Genomic DNA, 16,786 nt, shown 5'->3' with positions numbered 1-16,786 from the left:
TACAATCGGGTACGAAGTGTAGGCCATTAGATAAACCATAAAGATGTTCAGAAGAATAGCTATTACGATTGCTTTGATTAAAATGCCTTATTGCTTAATGATGTGCAAACAATTTAAATAAACAGACGGTGGGCATGGTTTACATATGAAATGTATAACTCCTCTTGTAAGAAAATGCGTCTTTGTACTGTATTAACAAAAACATATAAAAATATAAATAATATTATATGGATATTATAGATAAAAAGTTGGTATCATCATATACCATAAAAGCGCTCATATATGTATAAGTGAATGACCGAAGAGATGGCCATGCTTTGAAACCTGGTATATTCCAGGACCATTTCCCTATTCACCACTTCATAAAACTCACACATAGGAGCGCTAGACCTTTACCCACTTCTCTTTTATGTACCCACAAATAAAGAGCTGCCCTGAGCATCTATGGTATCTATAGACCCTACCTTCATTGAAGAATACATGGAACTGCACTATGGAAAAAAAGAAGCTTCACAACAATGTACAGAAGACGTTACATGAGATGGGAAATTAAGCTACATTGCATTTAATACTTGGAGGCGTTGCACCGGGAGCTGGTCTATCGGCTTTTCCTGGGGTTGTAGAGGTCTCCAAGATTGCAAACAAACTAGCGTATATTTCACATTATGAACATTGCTAATCTAGGGGGCCCATAGCTCACTAAACCCTATTGTCAGAACAGGCAAAAAATCTCAAGTTTGTGGTTCGTATGTCTATATGTAGCATATAGAACAATCCCAAAAAATCTATCCGTAACACCACTCAACAATATGAACAATATATCATTGAAATACTACGTTTTTTTGTTCATACTACTTCAGTTATTTCTCCGTGATCTATCATCTATCTCATATACAGTAAAAAAAAAGAGAGATGATTGAAATCTCAATAGACTCCTAGAATTCTTTGATGTATCAAGATGATTGTTTCAGAAGTAAGCGGAATTTAAATGAATCTTAGAACTCCTGTGATATTGACTGCAGCTTCAGACCATCTGATAAGACTTGGAAAATTGCAGCTAGAGCTGATTAAGTGACAGTGACTGATACGTGAAGACCCATCTGTATTCTATTCCTGCTCCTTCAACTCCCACACGCTGTATTGAAAGCAGAGAGATTGCCGGCACTCAACTACTAGGACACAGTTACTGCAGTGACTTTTCCGCTAATTCTTTAAAATCCAGTGGAACTCGCTAACTGCTGAGAAAAAGTATTCTCCGAAGGTCTTTACAATCTGTTTCATGTGCAACAATGAAGCCACCAGCTCCATAAATATGGGTAGCGTTCATTTCTTGGCAAATTTAGCACGTCAAAAATATAAAAATAAAAAAGTTGGAACCCTAAACGAAGTCTAACATTTATAACCTGATTAACCCCTTAGCGTCCAAGGCATTTTTATTTATTTTTTTCATTTTCATTTCACTCCCCGCCTTCTATGAGTCATAACTTTTTTTATTTTTCCGTCAATGAAGTGGTGTGGGGGCTTGTTTTTTGTGGGAGGGGTTGTAGTTTCTATTGGCACCATTTAAAGTACCATATAATGTACTGGGAAACTGAAAAAAAAAAATTGAAGGGGTGTGGAATTGGGAAAACCCGCGATTCCTCCATTTTCTTTTGGGTTTCATTTTTACGTCTTTCACCGTGTGGTAAAAACGACAAGTTTACTTTATTCTGCTGGTCAATACGATTACGGCGATACCATATTTATATAGGTTTTTTCATGTTTTACTCCTTTTACAAAGAAAAAACAGTTAGAAAAAATATATATATTTCCCCATATATTGAAAGCCATAATTTTTTTATTTTTCCGTGGATTGAGCGGTGTGAGGGATTATGTTTTGCGGCACAAACTGTGGTTTTTATTGGTACGTACGACTTCTTGATCACTTAAGAAAAAATGTCACCGCTAAATTGACATAAAACAGCGATTCTGGCATTTTATATTTTTTTCTTTTTACGACGTTTACCGTGCTCATTAAATAATGGTATATTGTAATAGCTCAGATTTTTACTGACGCAGTTATAGCAATTTTGTTTATTTTTTTAACCCCTTCCTGCTCCTTGACGTACTATTACGTCATGGCAGCTGTATCGTTCGCGCTCCATGCCGTAATAGTACGTCTCGGGAGTAACGGCCGTTTCGGCCGTCCTCCCGACACATACAGGAGCTGTGACGCTGCTGTCTTGTTCAGCAGCTGTCACAGCTCCTACAGCGGGGACCGATCGCTGTGTCCCCGCTAATTAACCCCTTAAAAGCCGCGTTCTATAGAGATCGCGGCTTTTTAGGTGTTAAGCTGCCATCGCCGGCCTGCTACGCGATAGCGGCCGGCGATGGTGACTATGGCAACCGGACACCAAACAATGGCGTCCGGCTATGCCATAGACGGAAGCCTAGTGGGTCCTGACAACGTCAGGACCCACTATGCTTGCTGTCAGTGAGTAGCTGACAGTTCTAATACACTGCACTACGCATGTAGTGCAGTGTATTAGAATAGCGATCAGGGCCTCCTGCCCTCAAGTCCCCTAGTGGGACAAAGTAATAAAGTAAAAAAAAAGTTAAAAAAAGATGTGTAAAAATTAGAAAATAAAAGTTTTAAAAGTAATAAAAGTAAAAGTCCCACTTTTTCCCTTATCAGTCCTTTATTATTAATAAAAATATATAAACAAACAAATAAACTATACATAATTGGTATCGCCGCGTCCGTAACGGCCTGAACTACAAAATTATTTTGTTATTTATCCCGCACGGTGAACGCCGTAAAAAAAAATATTAATAAACCATACCACAATCACAATTGTTTGGTCACTTCACCTCCCAAAAAATGGAATAAAAAGAGATCAAAAAGTCGCATGTACCTAAAAATGGTACTGATGGAAAATACAGTTCGTTACGCAAAAAATAAGTCCTCGCACGGCTTTATTGATTGAAAAATAAAAACGTTATGGCTCTTAGAATAAGGTAACACAAAAAGTGAATGATTGTTTACAAAACGTATTTTATTGTGCAAACGCCATAAGACATAAAAAAAAACTATAAACATCTGGTATCGCCGTAATCGTATCGCCCCGCAGAATAAAGTTAATATATCATTTATAGCGCACGGTGAACGCTGTAAAAAAAAAAAGTATACAAAAACAATAGTAGAATTGCTGTTTATTAGTCACCACGCCACCTAAAAATGGAATAAAAACTGATCAAAAAGCCGCATGCACCCCATGAAAACTACAATGGATTCCTCAAGGGGTCTAGTTTCCAAATTGGGGTCACTTTTGGGGGGTTTCCAATGTTTTGGCACCACAAGACCTCTTCAAACCGGACATGGTGCCTAATAAAAAAAGAGGGCTCAAAATCCGCTAGGTGCTCCTTTGCTTCTGAGGCCGGTGCTTCAGTCCATTACCGCCCGAGGGCAACATGTGGGATATTTCTCAAAACTGCAGAATCTGGGCAATAAGTATTGAGTTGCGTTTCTCTGATAAATCCTTTTGTGTTATAAAAAAAATGGTATAAAAAGAGTAAATTTCACCTCTACTTTGCTCTAAATTTCTGTGAAACACCTAAAGGGTTCATAAACTTTCTAAATGCTGTTGTGAATACTTTGAGGGGTCTAGTTTCTAAAATGGGGTGTTTGATAGGGGTTTCTAATATATGGGCCCCTCAAAGCAACTTCAGAAATGAACTGGAACCTAAAAAAATAAATAAATGAGGCAATACTTCGCTTCTTACATTATACTGATAATGAGCCGTGCCCACTCCGAGATGACCCCAGTTTTGACCGTTTGTATAAACGGAGACCCCTATTAGACCGTTCCAGTGCCCGGTTTTCCCAAGCATACACCCCCGAGAAGTGTTTTTCTATTGATGAGTCCCTGGTACATTTTAAAGGGAGGGTTCAATTCCGCCAGTACCTGCCAGGTAAGAGGGCAAGGTATGGCATGAAGATGTATAAGCTGTGCGAGAGTGCATCAGGGTATACCTACAGGTTTAGGATATATGAAGGAAAGGCCACCCCCAAACCAGACTGCATCCTCTACTACAATAGGTACATGGGAGGGATGGACTTGTCAAATCAAGTCCTGAAGCCCTACAGCGCCATGCGGTGTGGTATAAGAAGCTGGTCGGGCACATCATACAGATGGCTTTGTACAATGCGTATGTGCTACGTCTATGTGCAGGCCAGAGGGGAACTTTCCTGGAATTTCAAGATCTAATCTTTAGGGACCAGGAAGGGGGGGCACCCAGTACTTCTGGAAGCGAGGCCACACGCATCGTACCAGGGCAACACTTTCCAGGAGACGGTCCCCAAACCGGTGGAAAGGGAAAGAGTCAAAAGAGGTGCAGAGTCTGCTATAAGAGGGGGATAAGGAAGAACACAATATACCAATGTGACACGTGTCCCGAAAAACCAGGGCTCTGTATAAAAGATTGTTTTAAAATGTATCATACATCCCTTGATTTTTAATTTACCCTGATGCACTCCGCACAGCTTACCCCCCTCATCTTTTCCCTTCTGAGCCCTGCCGTATGCCCAGGCAGCTGATAACAGCCACATGTAGGGTATTGTCGTACCCAGGAGAACCCACATTACAATTTAAGGGGTGTATATCTCCGGTGGCGCATGCTGGGCACACTATATTGGACACTGAAATGGCATATATATATATATATATATATAAAATTGCAAATCTCACACTGCACCATCTGCTGCGCATTATCTTTTACACAGTACCTGTGGGGTCAAAATGCTCACTACACCTCTAGATGAATGTCTTAAGGGGTGTAGTTTTTAAAATGGGGTCACTTCTCGGGGGTTTCAACTGTACTGGTACCTCAGGGGCTTCTGCATACATGACTTAGCACCAGAAAAGCTCCAGTAGGCCAAATGGTGGTCCTTTCCTTCTGAGCCCTCCCATGGGCCCAAAGGGCAGTTTATCACCACAAATGGGGTATTGCCGCACTAAGGACAAATTGGGCAACAAAATGGGGTATGTTGTTCCTTGTGAAAATAAGAAATTTTGATCAAAAATGACATCTTATTGGAAAAAATATCATTTTTTTCATTTCACAGCCCAATTCAAATAGGTGCTGTGAAAAAACTGTGCGGTCAAAATGATAACAAAAACCATAAATGAATTCCTTGAGGGGTGTAGTTTCCAAAATGGGGTCACTTCTGGTGGGTTTCCATTGCTTTGATACCTCTGGGGCTCTGCAAATGCAACATGGCACCCGAAAACCAATCCAGCAAAATCTGGACTCCAACAAACACATAGCGCTCCTTTCCTTCTGAGGCCTCCCATGGGCCCAAACTGCAGTTTATCACCACAAATGGGGTATTGCCGCACTAAGGACAAATTGGGCAACAAAATGGGGTATGTTGTTCCCTGTGAAAATAAGAAAATTTGATCAAAAATGACATTTTATTGGAAAAAATATCATTTTTTTCATTTCACAGCCCAATTCAAATAGGTGCTGTGAAAAAACTGTGCGGTCAAAATGATAACAAAAACCATAAATGAATTCCTTGAGGGGTGTAATTTCCAAAATGGGGTCACTTCTGGTGGGTTTCCATTGTTTTGATACCTCAACGCCTCTTCAAACCTGGCATGCTGCCTAAAATATATTCTAATAAAAAAGAGGCCTCAAAATGCACTAGGTGCTTCTTTGCTTCTAGGGCTTGTGTTTTAGTCCACGAGCGCAGTAGGGCCACATGTGGGACATTTCTAAAAACTGCAGAATCTGGACAATACATATTTAGTAGTGTTTCTCTGGTAAAACCTTCTCTGTTACTAAAAAAAAATTGAATAAAATTGAAATTCAGCAGAAAAAATGAAATGTGCAAATTTCATTTCCACTTTGCTTTAATTCCTGTGAAATGCCTGAAGGGTTAAAAAACTTTCTATATGCTGTTTTGAATACTTTGAGGGGTCTAGTTTCTAATACATAGGCCCCTCAAATCCACTTCAGAACTGAACTGGCACCTTCAAAAAAAGGCTTTTGAAATTTTCTTAAGAATATGAGAAATTGCTGTTTATGTTCTAAACCTTGTAACGTCCAAGAAAAATAAAATAATGTTCAAAAAACGATGCCAATCTAAAGTAGACATATGGGAAATGTGAACTAGTAACTATTTTGGGTGGTATAACCGTCTGTTTTTCAAGCAGATGCATTTAAATTCTGAAAAATGCTATTTTTTGTAAATTTTCTCTAAATTTTGCAATTTTTCACAAATAAAGACTGAATATATCGACCAAATTTTACCACGAACATGAAGCCCAAAGTGTCACGAGAAAACAATCTCAGAATCGCTTGGATAGGTTTAAGCATTCCGACGTTATTACCACATAAAGTGAAATATGTCAGATTTGAAAAATGGGCTCTGAGCCTTAAGGCCCAAACTAGGCTGCGTCCTTAAGGGGTTAAAAATGTTTACATTACTTAAATGGAAAAATGAGAAAGGGGGTTTTTGAACTTTCAATGTATTAAAAAAAAATTCACTACTAAAAAATTGATTTAACTTTTTTTTACACACTTTTTGAGTCCCCCTTAGGAGACTTGAACCAGCGATTGTTTACCTGTAATTATCGGTGATCGGCGCTTGTTATGGCCACATATCTGCCCATGTAAACCCAGCTCTAAAAACATCATTTTACACTATTTTTCATCAAACCCTTTTGGTATAAAAGTACTTCTCTGCTAGTCGGCGGAATTTGCCAAGATTGGGATGCAGAATTAATAATTATACATATTCATACTGTATAGTGGTCACTTTGGACATTCAAAATGCCTGGGGGAGAATAATGGTGTTACTAGAGTGCCACAAATAATGTTATTCTATGTATCTTATCTATCTCACACCCATTCAACCTACCTAGCTATCAAACCCTCTGTCTCCTGTTATGCTTTTTTTCTGTTCTGTTTTAATCACCCTCACTTGGATTACGAGATTAGAAAAACATGGCTGCTTTCCTTCAAAAATGTTGGTATTTGGTATTGAAGCTCAGCCTTATTCAAATAAACACTTCTTTTGGAAAGGGATTCTAAAAAAGGCAAAAAAAAAAAACCTAAATGAAAATCTGCTCTGGGCCTTTTCCCTTGTACTAGCTAAAAAAAAAAAAATCATACCACATGGGTCTAATCCCGCTGCTGAAATATAACAACACAGAACAGTAGAGTTCCGAATAAAATTGATGTAAGTTGGAAACACGCTGTTGGTGATCACAAAGCCTGGTTTTGTTAAGACACACAAGAATTAAAAACAATTTAAAAAACATGCAAGAAAAGTTACTAAAGCAAAAAGAAAGACATAAAAACATTAATGTAAATGTAGTTTTTTTGTTGCCCAGCATTGCTTGGTTAATAAATACAAAAATATATAAAATGTAAATAAAAGTGTATGTAAATATATATTAGTCTATCTGAACAAAAGACAGCTGTTAAACGTGAAATGGCGCGTTTAAGAGTGGAAGTCGCTTCCTCGTGACAATAAAGAAGACACTGAACGCATTACTCACTGAACTTCTCCTCCAGTTGGTCTGAGTATACTTGTCGTTCTGTTTTGGCTTTACCCCCTTGGAATCCTGATTTTCTTTCTGGCATTTGCATGTTGTTTTCTTGGAGGAGAAAGGTAAAAATTAAAAACAGGCTGTACAGAAGTTCTGAATATAACCCTACAGAAAAACATAATGGGTGTATAAGAGGAGTTCCATATACTAGCAAATCAGAAATTAGAGCCGCAGCCATAGCGAGCTAATTTTATCTGTTTTACACAGAGATATTGGCATTTTGCGGTTTGGTAACGGCGGCCATCTTTGTAGCAGTAATAACAGTGCAGCTATGTTGGGTGTCACTTTTGCAATAGTTTTTTAGAAACAGACGATCAACTGTCATTTTATCACCATTTTCGCTGTATAAGGCCCCATGCACACGACCGTAAAAAAACTCAATATGGTCCGCAATTACGAACCCGCCCGCGGACACCTTTCCGTATCGCTAAGGATAGGTGTCTGTGCCGTAGAGCCGTGTCGGGAATTATGGAGTATGTCCTACTTTTCAGATTTTACGGGCCGTGCTCCCATACAACGTATGGGAGCATGACACGAAAATGCGGCCCGCGGGCACGGCCGTGTGCATGAGGCCTAACTAAGTGATAACTTACTGAGAAGCTGAGTGATAACCAATGTGTCTGCAAGTTTTGTCATCACTCTTGCAAACACCGCAACAAAACAGAAAAATGCAAATCTCTCTAAGTCCTCATGCAAACCATCATAATTTTTATCGGCAATTACGGACCATAATTGCGGATAAAAATACTGATCCATTCATTTTTATGGGCCACGGACACCTTCCCGTATATTTACGGCCTGTAGAAATGACCCGCAAAAAATAGGACATGCCCTATTTTTTGCATGTACGGACCATACTCCTATACTTTTTAATGTGAGCACGGCCCAGGTGACAGAACCTCGCCCGTCCAGGCCGTAATCACGGACCGTACAGAACGGCTATGGCCGTGTGCAGGGGGCCTTTAGTAAGGGAAACATAATAACCAAACTTTCTCTAAATTCTAATTGAATAATACATGGCCGTTTATAAGAGTGTTGTTCCACCATTAAATATCATTTTTATTGAATAGATCATAAAAAATTAACAATGTTTGAAACACAATGTTAAAAAAACGATCTAATGAGGTGACATTTACTTAAATAGAATGGCCCCACCTGGTGGTGTATAGCAATGTGCACATCCACCTAATGGGCTAAGTGCTGGTGGACATGCATGCCCAGTCACTCTCCCCACAGCCAGGTCTCTGCATAGTGATCCTTTGTTCACTGCAGGGCAGCCAATAAAAATAGCTTCCTGCCCTGCTTGTCAGGTAAGGAGCAGAGCCTCTGCATTATCAACACTGTATAGCTTAGATGAGCTTTTTAGGACTGTAAAGCCCTGTGTCTCGACAGCTGTTATGAACCCTGGACATGCCCACTTAATCCTTGTGTTTATTTCATTATAATTTCATTGGTTTCTAAGGGAGTGCATACTGTGGATGTTACAAAGTATATAGCTTCACTACTCTGGATCCCATGTTATCTGTCTGCTGAGAAAGTAATAAGGAACTGTATCGTCAGCTGCCAGATGGGGAAGAATACTGATTCTTCTCAGAACCTCTTCCCCAGCAGCACAGATTAGCAGCAGCACCAAGGGAGACACAATGAAGCAAAAAATAAAAAACTATGAAAGAAATTATTAGATGACAGAAACACTGCAAATTACTTTGTGACAAAGGACAAGCTCTGCTAAATCTTTACTACATGGCAAAGAAGCTTACGATTGGTTACGCTTTTCATTAAACTGTTCAGTACCAAGTTATTTGTTAGTACTCAGACCTTTTTAGTTTAGGTTATCTATATTAAGGCTAGGTTCACACTGCGTTTTTATCCACTGTGTAACGTATACGTTGGGCAAAGCTTCCGATCTATACATTGAACAGAGGGTGTGATGGATGCCTAATAGTGGCATCCGTCACCTATAAACTAATACGTGATCCATTTAAAAGTTACATTGTGAGCTTTTTCATGACGTATCAGTTAAATGGATACAATTACAACCTATGGGTGACAGATGCCACTGTTAGGCCGGGTTCACACGTAGCGTAAATACTGCAAATGTTCCACAACAGATTTAATTGCGGAAAATCTACAGCATAATACAGTAGCAGCAGGGTGGATGAGATTTGAATAAATCTCATCCACACGCTGCGCAAATAAGCGGAAAACTGCTAAGAAATTGACCTGTTCTTGACGGTTCTTTTAAACCGCAGCGCGTCAATTGTATTTGTGTAATCGCTGCTTTTTTTGTTGGATGTTTTACCGCCCCATTGAATTCAATAGGGAAAACCTGCAACAAATCGCAGATGTTGCTATTTTTTAGACGGAAAAGCTGCGATTCTGCCACAAAAAAAGGAACTCAGAAAAAATTAATCTTATACTTACCCAGATTTCTGTGCTTCTTCCTCTAGGCAGGCCTCCTGGGATGATATTTCATGCCATATGACCGCTGCAGCCAATCACAGGCTGCAACGGTCACATGGGATGAAACATCATCCCAGGAGCCCTGGCTGCAGGACAGCAGAGGGATGCGTCGCCATGGCTACGGGTAAGAATGAGACTTTTTTTTCTGCAGCGGATATTCCGGCCAAAAAACAACTACAATTTGATGCGGTTTTTCGTCTGGAATTACCTGTGGTGATCAGGGCGGATACACTGTGTGCTTTTAAGCAGCAAATCCGCCCTGCATGAACATACCCTAAGGCCCCATGCACACGAACATATTTTTGCCGCCGCAATTCACCCGCAAATCTGTACATATTGATTTATTTGATCCGTAACTACTGAAACCCCTGCAAACATATGTATTATAAAAGGGGTGGCGACATTAGACTAAATATAGTTTTAAAAGGAGTCTGGAATAAACTTCTATGGTGTCAGCATAAGGTAGGTCATACAAACAAGTTTAGAAACAATGATAATAAAGGAGAATTACGATGGCAATTACCACTGATAAAATGAAATGAGGCAATAAGAGATATAAGGGAAAGAAGAATAAATACAAGAATGTGAATTCAGAGCTGTCCAAGAAAATGTAAGGGGATGACATCCATAAGTTTGCAAAGGCAGATGGAAGGATGGAGTCGACAGAAGACTTTCACTAAGGAAATACTTAAGTGTATCAGTCAGCAAAACAGTTTTGTTCTGCAAGACAAGCAATCTGAAACTGTCGAGCTTTATAGATGAGACCCAGCCGAAAAAGGAGAAAAAGAGGAAAGGTCTGACAAAACGATCCATAAAATAAATAGTGGTACGCGGTGTCAGATCTGGCTGGGGAATTAGATATAGGAACGTTCTTGATAAATTATAATATCGCGGCGTAAAATATTACAGGGGCGGGAGCATGGCTTTAAACGGCTCTATATCTTATGAAGTCCTGAAGTCATTTCGCCAGGAAAAGTTAAACTAAAATGTAGTCGTTTATCCACATTGCTGCGCTTTTCTTCATGTGCCTAGATTTACCACAGCTATTTTAACAGACACCAAATTATTGTCTACTCTTAGGGCTCGTCCACACGTAACGGACTTGCTGCGTATTTTCCGTCCGGAATTGCGGACAGAAAATACACAGCAGAATACAGTAGCAGCAAAGAGGGTGTGATTTAACAAATGTCATCCATGCTCTGAAGAAAAATTCAGTCCAGAAATAAACCTGCAGTGCGTAATTTTAGTTCAACAGCATTTCAATCGTTGCTGCGAAAAGTGGACTGATTCCTCCGTTTTTCTGATGTACTGCGCAATCTGCTGCGGAAACTCTGAGGAATTTCTTATGGAGGGTGGAAATGACATCACAGGAAAAAGAAATATCACCATCACACAGTCCTTGAAGAAAAACGTACCCAAAAAACGCAGCAGAAATCTGCACTATTTTCCACAGTAAAAAACGCATAAAATGATATCTATTTTATTTGACAATTTGTACATATACCATCAGGTACAACTTGGATTATTTAAGCTCAAATTCCATGTACCATCAGTCATGACGTGTTGAATTATTTTTATATGTATCAATGTATATGACAGGTCATTGAATCTATATTTGACTGTATACTGTGTTTGTTCTGAAAATTAATAAAAATAATTTTAAAAGAAAGAAAAAATGCATAAAATGGTGCGGATATACCGGAGTGGATTGTCTGCTAGTTGATGCATAAATGCTGCGGAAATTTTCTGCAGCAAATCCGTTACAAATGGACAAGTCCTTAGTCTGCGGACATATTAAGAGGACTTGTCTCTTAAAGAGGCTCTGTCACCACATTACAGCAGAGCAAGCGTAATCTTGCTGTAGCCGGTCATTTACAGCGTGATCTCACGAGATTACGCTTGCTCTGCTCTAAGTACCACAGAAACTTTATCGAAGTGTCAGGATTGTGAATAGACATCCCGTCCTGGCTGTAAGGAATGTCTATTCACGGTCTAAATACTTCAGTAACGTTAATGTGTCAGTATAAGACAGCACATAGTGATCTAGCAGAATCCCTATGCACTGATTAAATGAATGGAGAGAAGTGCATGACGCTGAATGGTCGCTGATTGGTCAGCGTCATACACTCCTCTGTACAACGCCCACTTGGTCTAAAGTAAAAACACGCCCAGTTAGGCATTAAGAAAGGCATTAGCATAAAGCTAAAATCGCTCATATCGCGGTGAAAACAGATCGTTTTTCTAAATAAAAAGCACAACTGTCACCTACATTACAGTGCTGATCTCATTATGTAGGAGATAGGGCACTTATAATGTGGTGACAGAGCCCCTTTAAATATACTTATTAAGGAAAAACTAATAATGTTTTAAAGATTTAATTCAATTAATAAATTCTCTCCACTAAAAACAAGGAAAAGTATTCTGATCTGCAGGAAAACCAATAAGGGGAGAAAGGGCCAAATGAGATATGGCTGAAATATGGCTCCATGCCTTACCTCCATATGCCTCTGATTTCTAAGGGAATATGTCAGAAAAATAACTAATGGCATGCTCCAATAGATGCAGAATATATGGAGGTATTCTCCCTTGGAAGCATTTAATCTTGGGGAGAATAACTCTCTCATTCAGCACCTGACGGCACATGGTGCGGTGGCACACAGAGTCCCTACGGGTCTATAGTAAAAGTCCCCACTGGACTCAATATGCTACCCTACCTCCTGCACAAAGCTCTGCCTTAATCTAACCAAGGATGGTAGAAATGAATTAAGGTTGCTCACCAGTTGTTGTTGTAATTGCTTAATGGTCTCATCCTTCTTCTTTGATTCTTCTTTCAGTTGTTTAATCTCTCTAAGAAGGTCTTCAGTCTAAGGATAAGAAAAAAAATCTATACATTTACAAGATAAACAGCAATTTTGACATGGAAAAGGAAATCTTTTCTGATCACTTAAAGCTGGCCATACACATAAATAAATTGTCTGAACCTGCCAATTTTGAGGAGGTGGCCGACGATATGTATGGGGCTTTCCGAAAGAGGGGTCTGGAAGATTTTAATATGCTATGTTTAAGAATGAAGAATAGGACAAAGTCATTGTCCCGGAGAACTACATTAAAGAGAAACTGTCACTGCCCCAGATCTGTGCAGCTGAGTGCACCATCTTATAGGCGCTGCTACACAGACCCTTGGGCACTTTGAATTAGCAGTGTAGACTCTGCCGTTCGAGATATTGGTGTGGTTATTATTGGCGCCTAATATGTAAATTAGCCCCTGTACGGTCAGTGTGTGTGTTTGTTTGTGTGTGTGTGTATGTATGTGTGTGTGTGTATGTGTGTGTATGTGTGTACACGCGCTCTCCTCTCTCCCGCTCCTGTCAGCCAGTGATGAGAAGACTGTGTGATCTGGCGACCTGACAAATTCACGTCTTAACGCACAGTGCAGCTGCTCTGTATACAGGATACAAAGCAGCTGTATCTCAAAAAGTAAAGAATTTTTAATAAAATGTAATTACAAAGTTGCAGCAAACACACTGATAAACATTTTTATGAAAAAAAAAACAGTTTTCAAAGGTGTACATAGCCTTTAAGTTCATGAGTAATAGTATGATAAGCTCCTGAATCACACTCTGTCTATTAAGTCCAACATACTTTTTCTTCCATTAAAAAGAATGCATCTATTACAAGAAAACAACAATGGATTACTTCAACACTGGCACAGAGCAAAACTTTATTCCCGGCAGTAATAGGAGAGTAGAACTTGAAGCTTAATTTGCAGCCAATTTATGGGAATCCAACAGCATGAGGCGCTGTGTATTATGACCTATTAGTGATTAACTATAAAAGCTTTGGTCATAAAGTATGTAATGTCTGACTTAGAGAACAAGATGTACCGAATTATCTATGTAATAACTGGGTGTAACGATCAGGACTGGCAAGCTCATTAATGCTTATTCATATGACATTGATGTGTAGTTTACTGCTTAGAACTCCTGAACGTTGTATTGTGTGAAAAAATAAAGAATTTCTATATTGGAATCTACAATAAAATAAAGGACAACAAAAATCTATTTACCGGAAGTATGAAAAGCTGTATACTAGGTTTAACATATTTAGGCGGTGTTCACACTACAGTCATGGATGCCTCCCATAACAAATCCATTTTTAAATAGATCCCAATAAATCCTGATGTATTTGATTGACTTATAATGGGGTCCAACCGGTTTCTTTTGGGGATCCTGTATTTTTTTTACTGCAAGAGTTGTAGACTGCGCTATTCTTGCTGTCGACAATTCAGCGGGGACTACTACTACTTGGTTGCTACCTAGTATTATTATAGCTGGCAGAGAAAATCATTATTAAAGGGAATATGAAATAATTTCAAAATCGGCTACTAAAATACAGAGTTCCCTCTATTAGACAAAAAAAGAGAGATGTTATAAAGCCATGCATTAAATGGACAGCCATTGATTTTAATGGTAAATCAGTAGCCACGTCCCTTGGCAATAACATCTTATTGCTGGGGGGGGGGGTCGAGGAACGCGGACTTGTAAGTGAAGAGGTTAGTTGCATCACACGGATTCTACATTATTATTTTTTACATTACTTGCTAGTTTGGGTGGCATCTCCCATCTAATATGATTGCGTAATTTCGGGGCTTTACACTTTGGGTACCAGAAGTTCGGTTTCTCCAATCAATATGGCTTTTCACGACTTGGGGCAAGGACACCTACTATATACTCCTCTTACCATGCTGGTTCTCTTTATACAGATGTATTCTCTCAAAGCAATACAAGTCTAATAATCTGGTAAATAGAGCAGCTCAACCTTTCTTCACGCCACTATGTGCAACAATCCCCTCATGTCAAGCATGTCTTCAATGAAATACAGCCACAGTGCAATACAAGAGGTAATATGCTATGGATCGTAGACACAATAAAAACAACGAGACAAAATCTAATTAATCTTGAAAGACACCTTTACCAGGTTAGGCTGTGTTCACATCTGATTATGTGAACATGTGCAGTGTATACGCCGCAGAAAGCTCCCAGCGTATACATCAAACTTATACTTGCACACCTTTGAAACGTTTTTTTGTTTTTTAATAGAACAGTGTATTCGTGTGTTTTGGTGCAACCATGTAATTACTTTTTATTAAAAATTATTTTAACTTTTTCAGATATAGCTGCTTTGTATCCTATATACAGAGCAGATATATCGCACGCTAAAACCTGTATCCATCAGGTCAGCGGGACTGATGGGTTCGGTGACAGCGGGTCCTGTGTGTCTGACATGCAGGATTGAGAGGTTATCGATCATATATAAGTTCATAACTTAGATGTGATCGATTACAGGTGGATCCTGGACCTGCTGACACTGAATCCGTCTGTCCCGCTGACCTGATGGATTCAGGTCTCAGCCCAAGATAAAGCTGCTGTGTACGGTGTACAGGATACAAAGCTTCTATATCTGAAAAAGTAAAAATTATTTTTAATAAAAAGTAATTACTAAGTTGCACCAAAACACATTGATAGACGGTTTTATTTATTTAAAAAAAAATAATAACTTCTTTCAGAGGGGTACATAGCCTTTAACCATAGGCTCCCACTGCCCCAACAAATGTTAAGAGTTTCCTTTTGTCCTCTGTCGGGTGGAATGCGTCAGTCGGTACATGGTTGCTTTTTTTTTTTTTTTTTTTTTAACATTCTGGCCAATAACCAAGGAATGCCATTATATTGCTATACAGTGGCATACGCCAGAGGTATACTGTACAGTGGCATACGCCAGTGGTATACTGTACAGTGGCATACGCCAGTGGTATACTGTACAGTGGCAGACGCCAGAGGTATACTGTACAGTGGCAGACGCCAGAGGTATACTGTACAGTGGCAGACGCCAGAGGTATACTGTACAGTGGCAGACGCCAGAGGTATACTGTACAGTGGCAGACGCCAGAGGTATACTGTACAGTGGCAGACGCCAGAAGTATACTGTACAGTGGCAGACGCCAGAGGTATACGGTACAGTGGCAGACGCCAGAGGTATACTGTACAGTGGCAGACGCCAGAGGTATACTGTACAGTGGCAGACGCCAGAGGTATACTGTACAGTGGCAGACGCCAGAGGTATACTGTACAGTGGCATACGCCAGAGGTATACTGTACAGTGGCATACGCCAGAGGTATACTGTACAGTGGCATACGCCAGAGGTATACTGTACAGTGGCATACGCCAGAGGTATACTGTACAGTGGCATACGCCAGAGGTATACTGTACAGTGGCATACGCCAGAGGTATACTGTACAGTGGCATACGCCAGAGGTATACTGTGCAGTGGCATACGCCAGAGGTATACTGTACAGTGGCAGACGCCAGAGGTATACTGTACAGTGGCATACGCCAGAGGTATACTGTACAGTGGCATACGCCAGAGGTATACTGTACAGTGGCATACGCCAGAGGTATACTGTACAGTGGCATACGCCAGAGGTATACGGTACAGTGGCAGACGCCAGAGGTATACGGTACAGTGGCAGACGCCAGAGGTATACTGTACAGTGGCAGACGCCAGAGGTATACTGTACAGTGGCAGACGCCAGAGGTATACTGTACAGTGGCAGACGCCAGAGGTATACTGTACAGTGGCAGACGCCAGAGGTATACTGTACAGTGGCATACTGTACAGTGGCATACGCCAGAGGTATACTGTACAGTGGCATACGCCAGAGGTATAC

General features: G+C 40.0%; 1 protein-coding gene across 7 annotated transcripts in view; it reads right to left on the bottom strand.

The window, feature by feature from the left end:
* CCSER2 (coiled-coil serine rich protein 2) overlaps positions 1-16,786 on the bottom strand; it is a 157,833-nt gene that overhangs the window by 41,177 nt on the left and 99,870 nt on the right. For all 7 annotated transcript variants that reach the window (XM_075841702.1, XM_075841704.1, XM_075841703.1 and 4 more), the window contains 2 exons: positions 12,839-12,925; positions 7,548-7,646 (listed from right to left, as the gene is read on the bottom strand). In XM_075841702.1, the coding sequence (XP_075697817.1) occupies positions 7,548-7,646; positions 12,839-12,925 (186 nt within the window). The remainder of the gene's footprint in view (positions 1-7,547; positions 7,647-12,838; positions 12,926-16,786) is intronic.

This window comes from Rhinoderma darwinii, chromosome 11 (genome assembly GCF_050947455.1).
Source record: "Rhinoderma darwinii isolate aRhiDar2 chromosome 11, aRhiDar2.hap1, whole genome shotgun sequence".
Lineage (NCBI taxonomy): Eukaryota > Metazoa > Chordata > Amphibia > Anura > Rhinodermatidae > Rhinoderma > Rhinoderma darwinii.
This window is presented reverse-complemented; position numbering and strand designations above follow the sequence as displayed.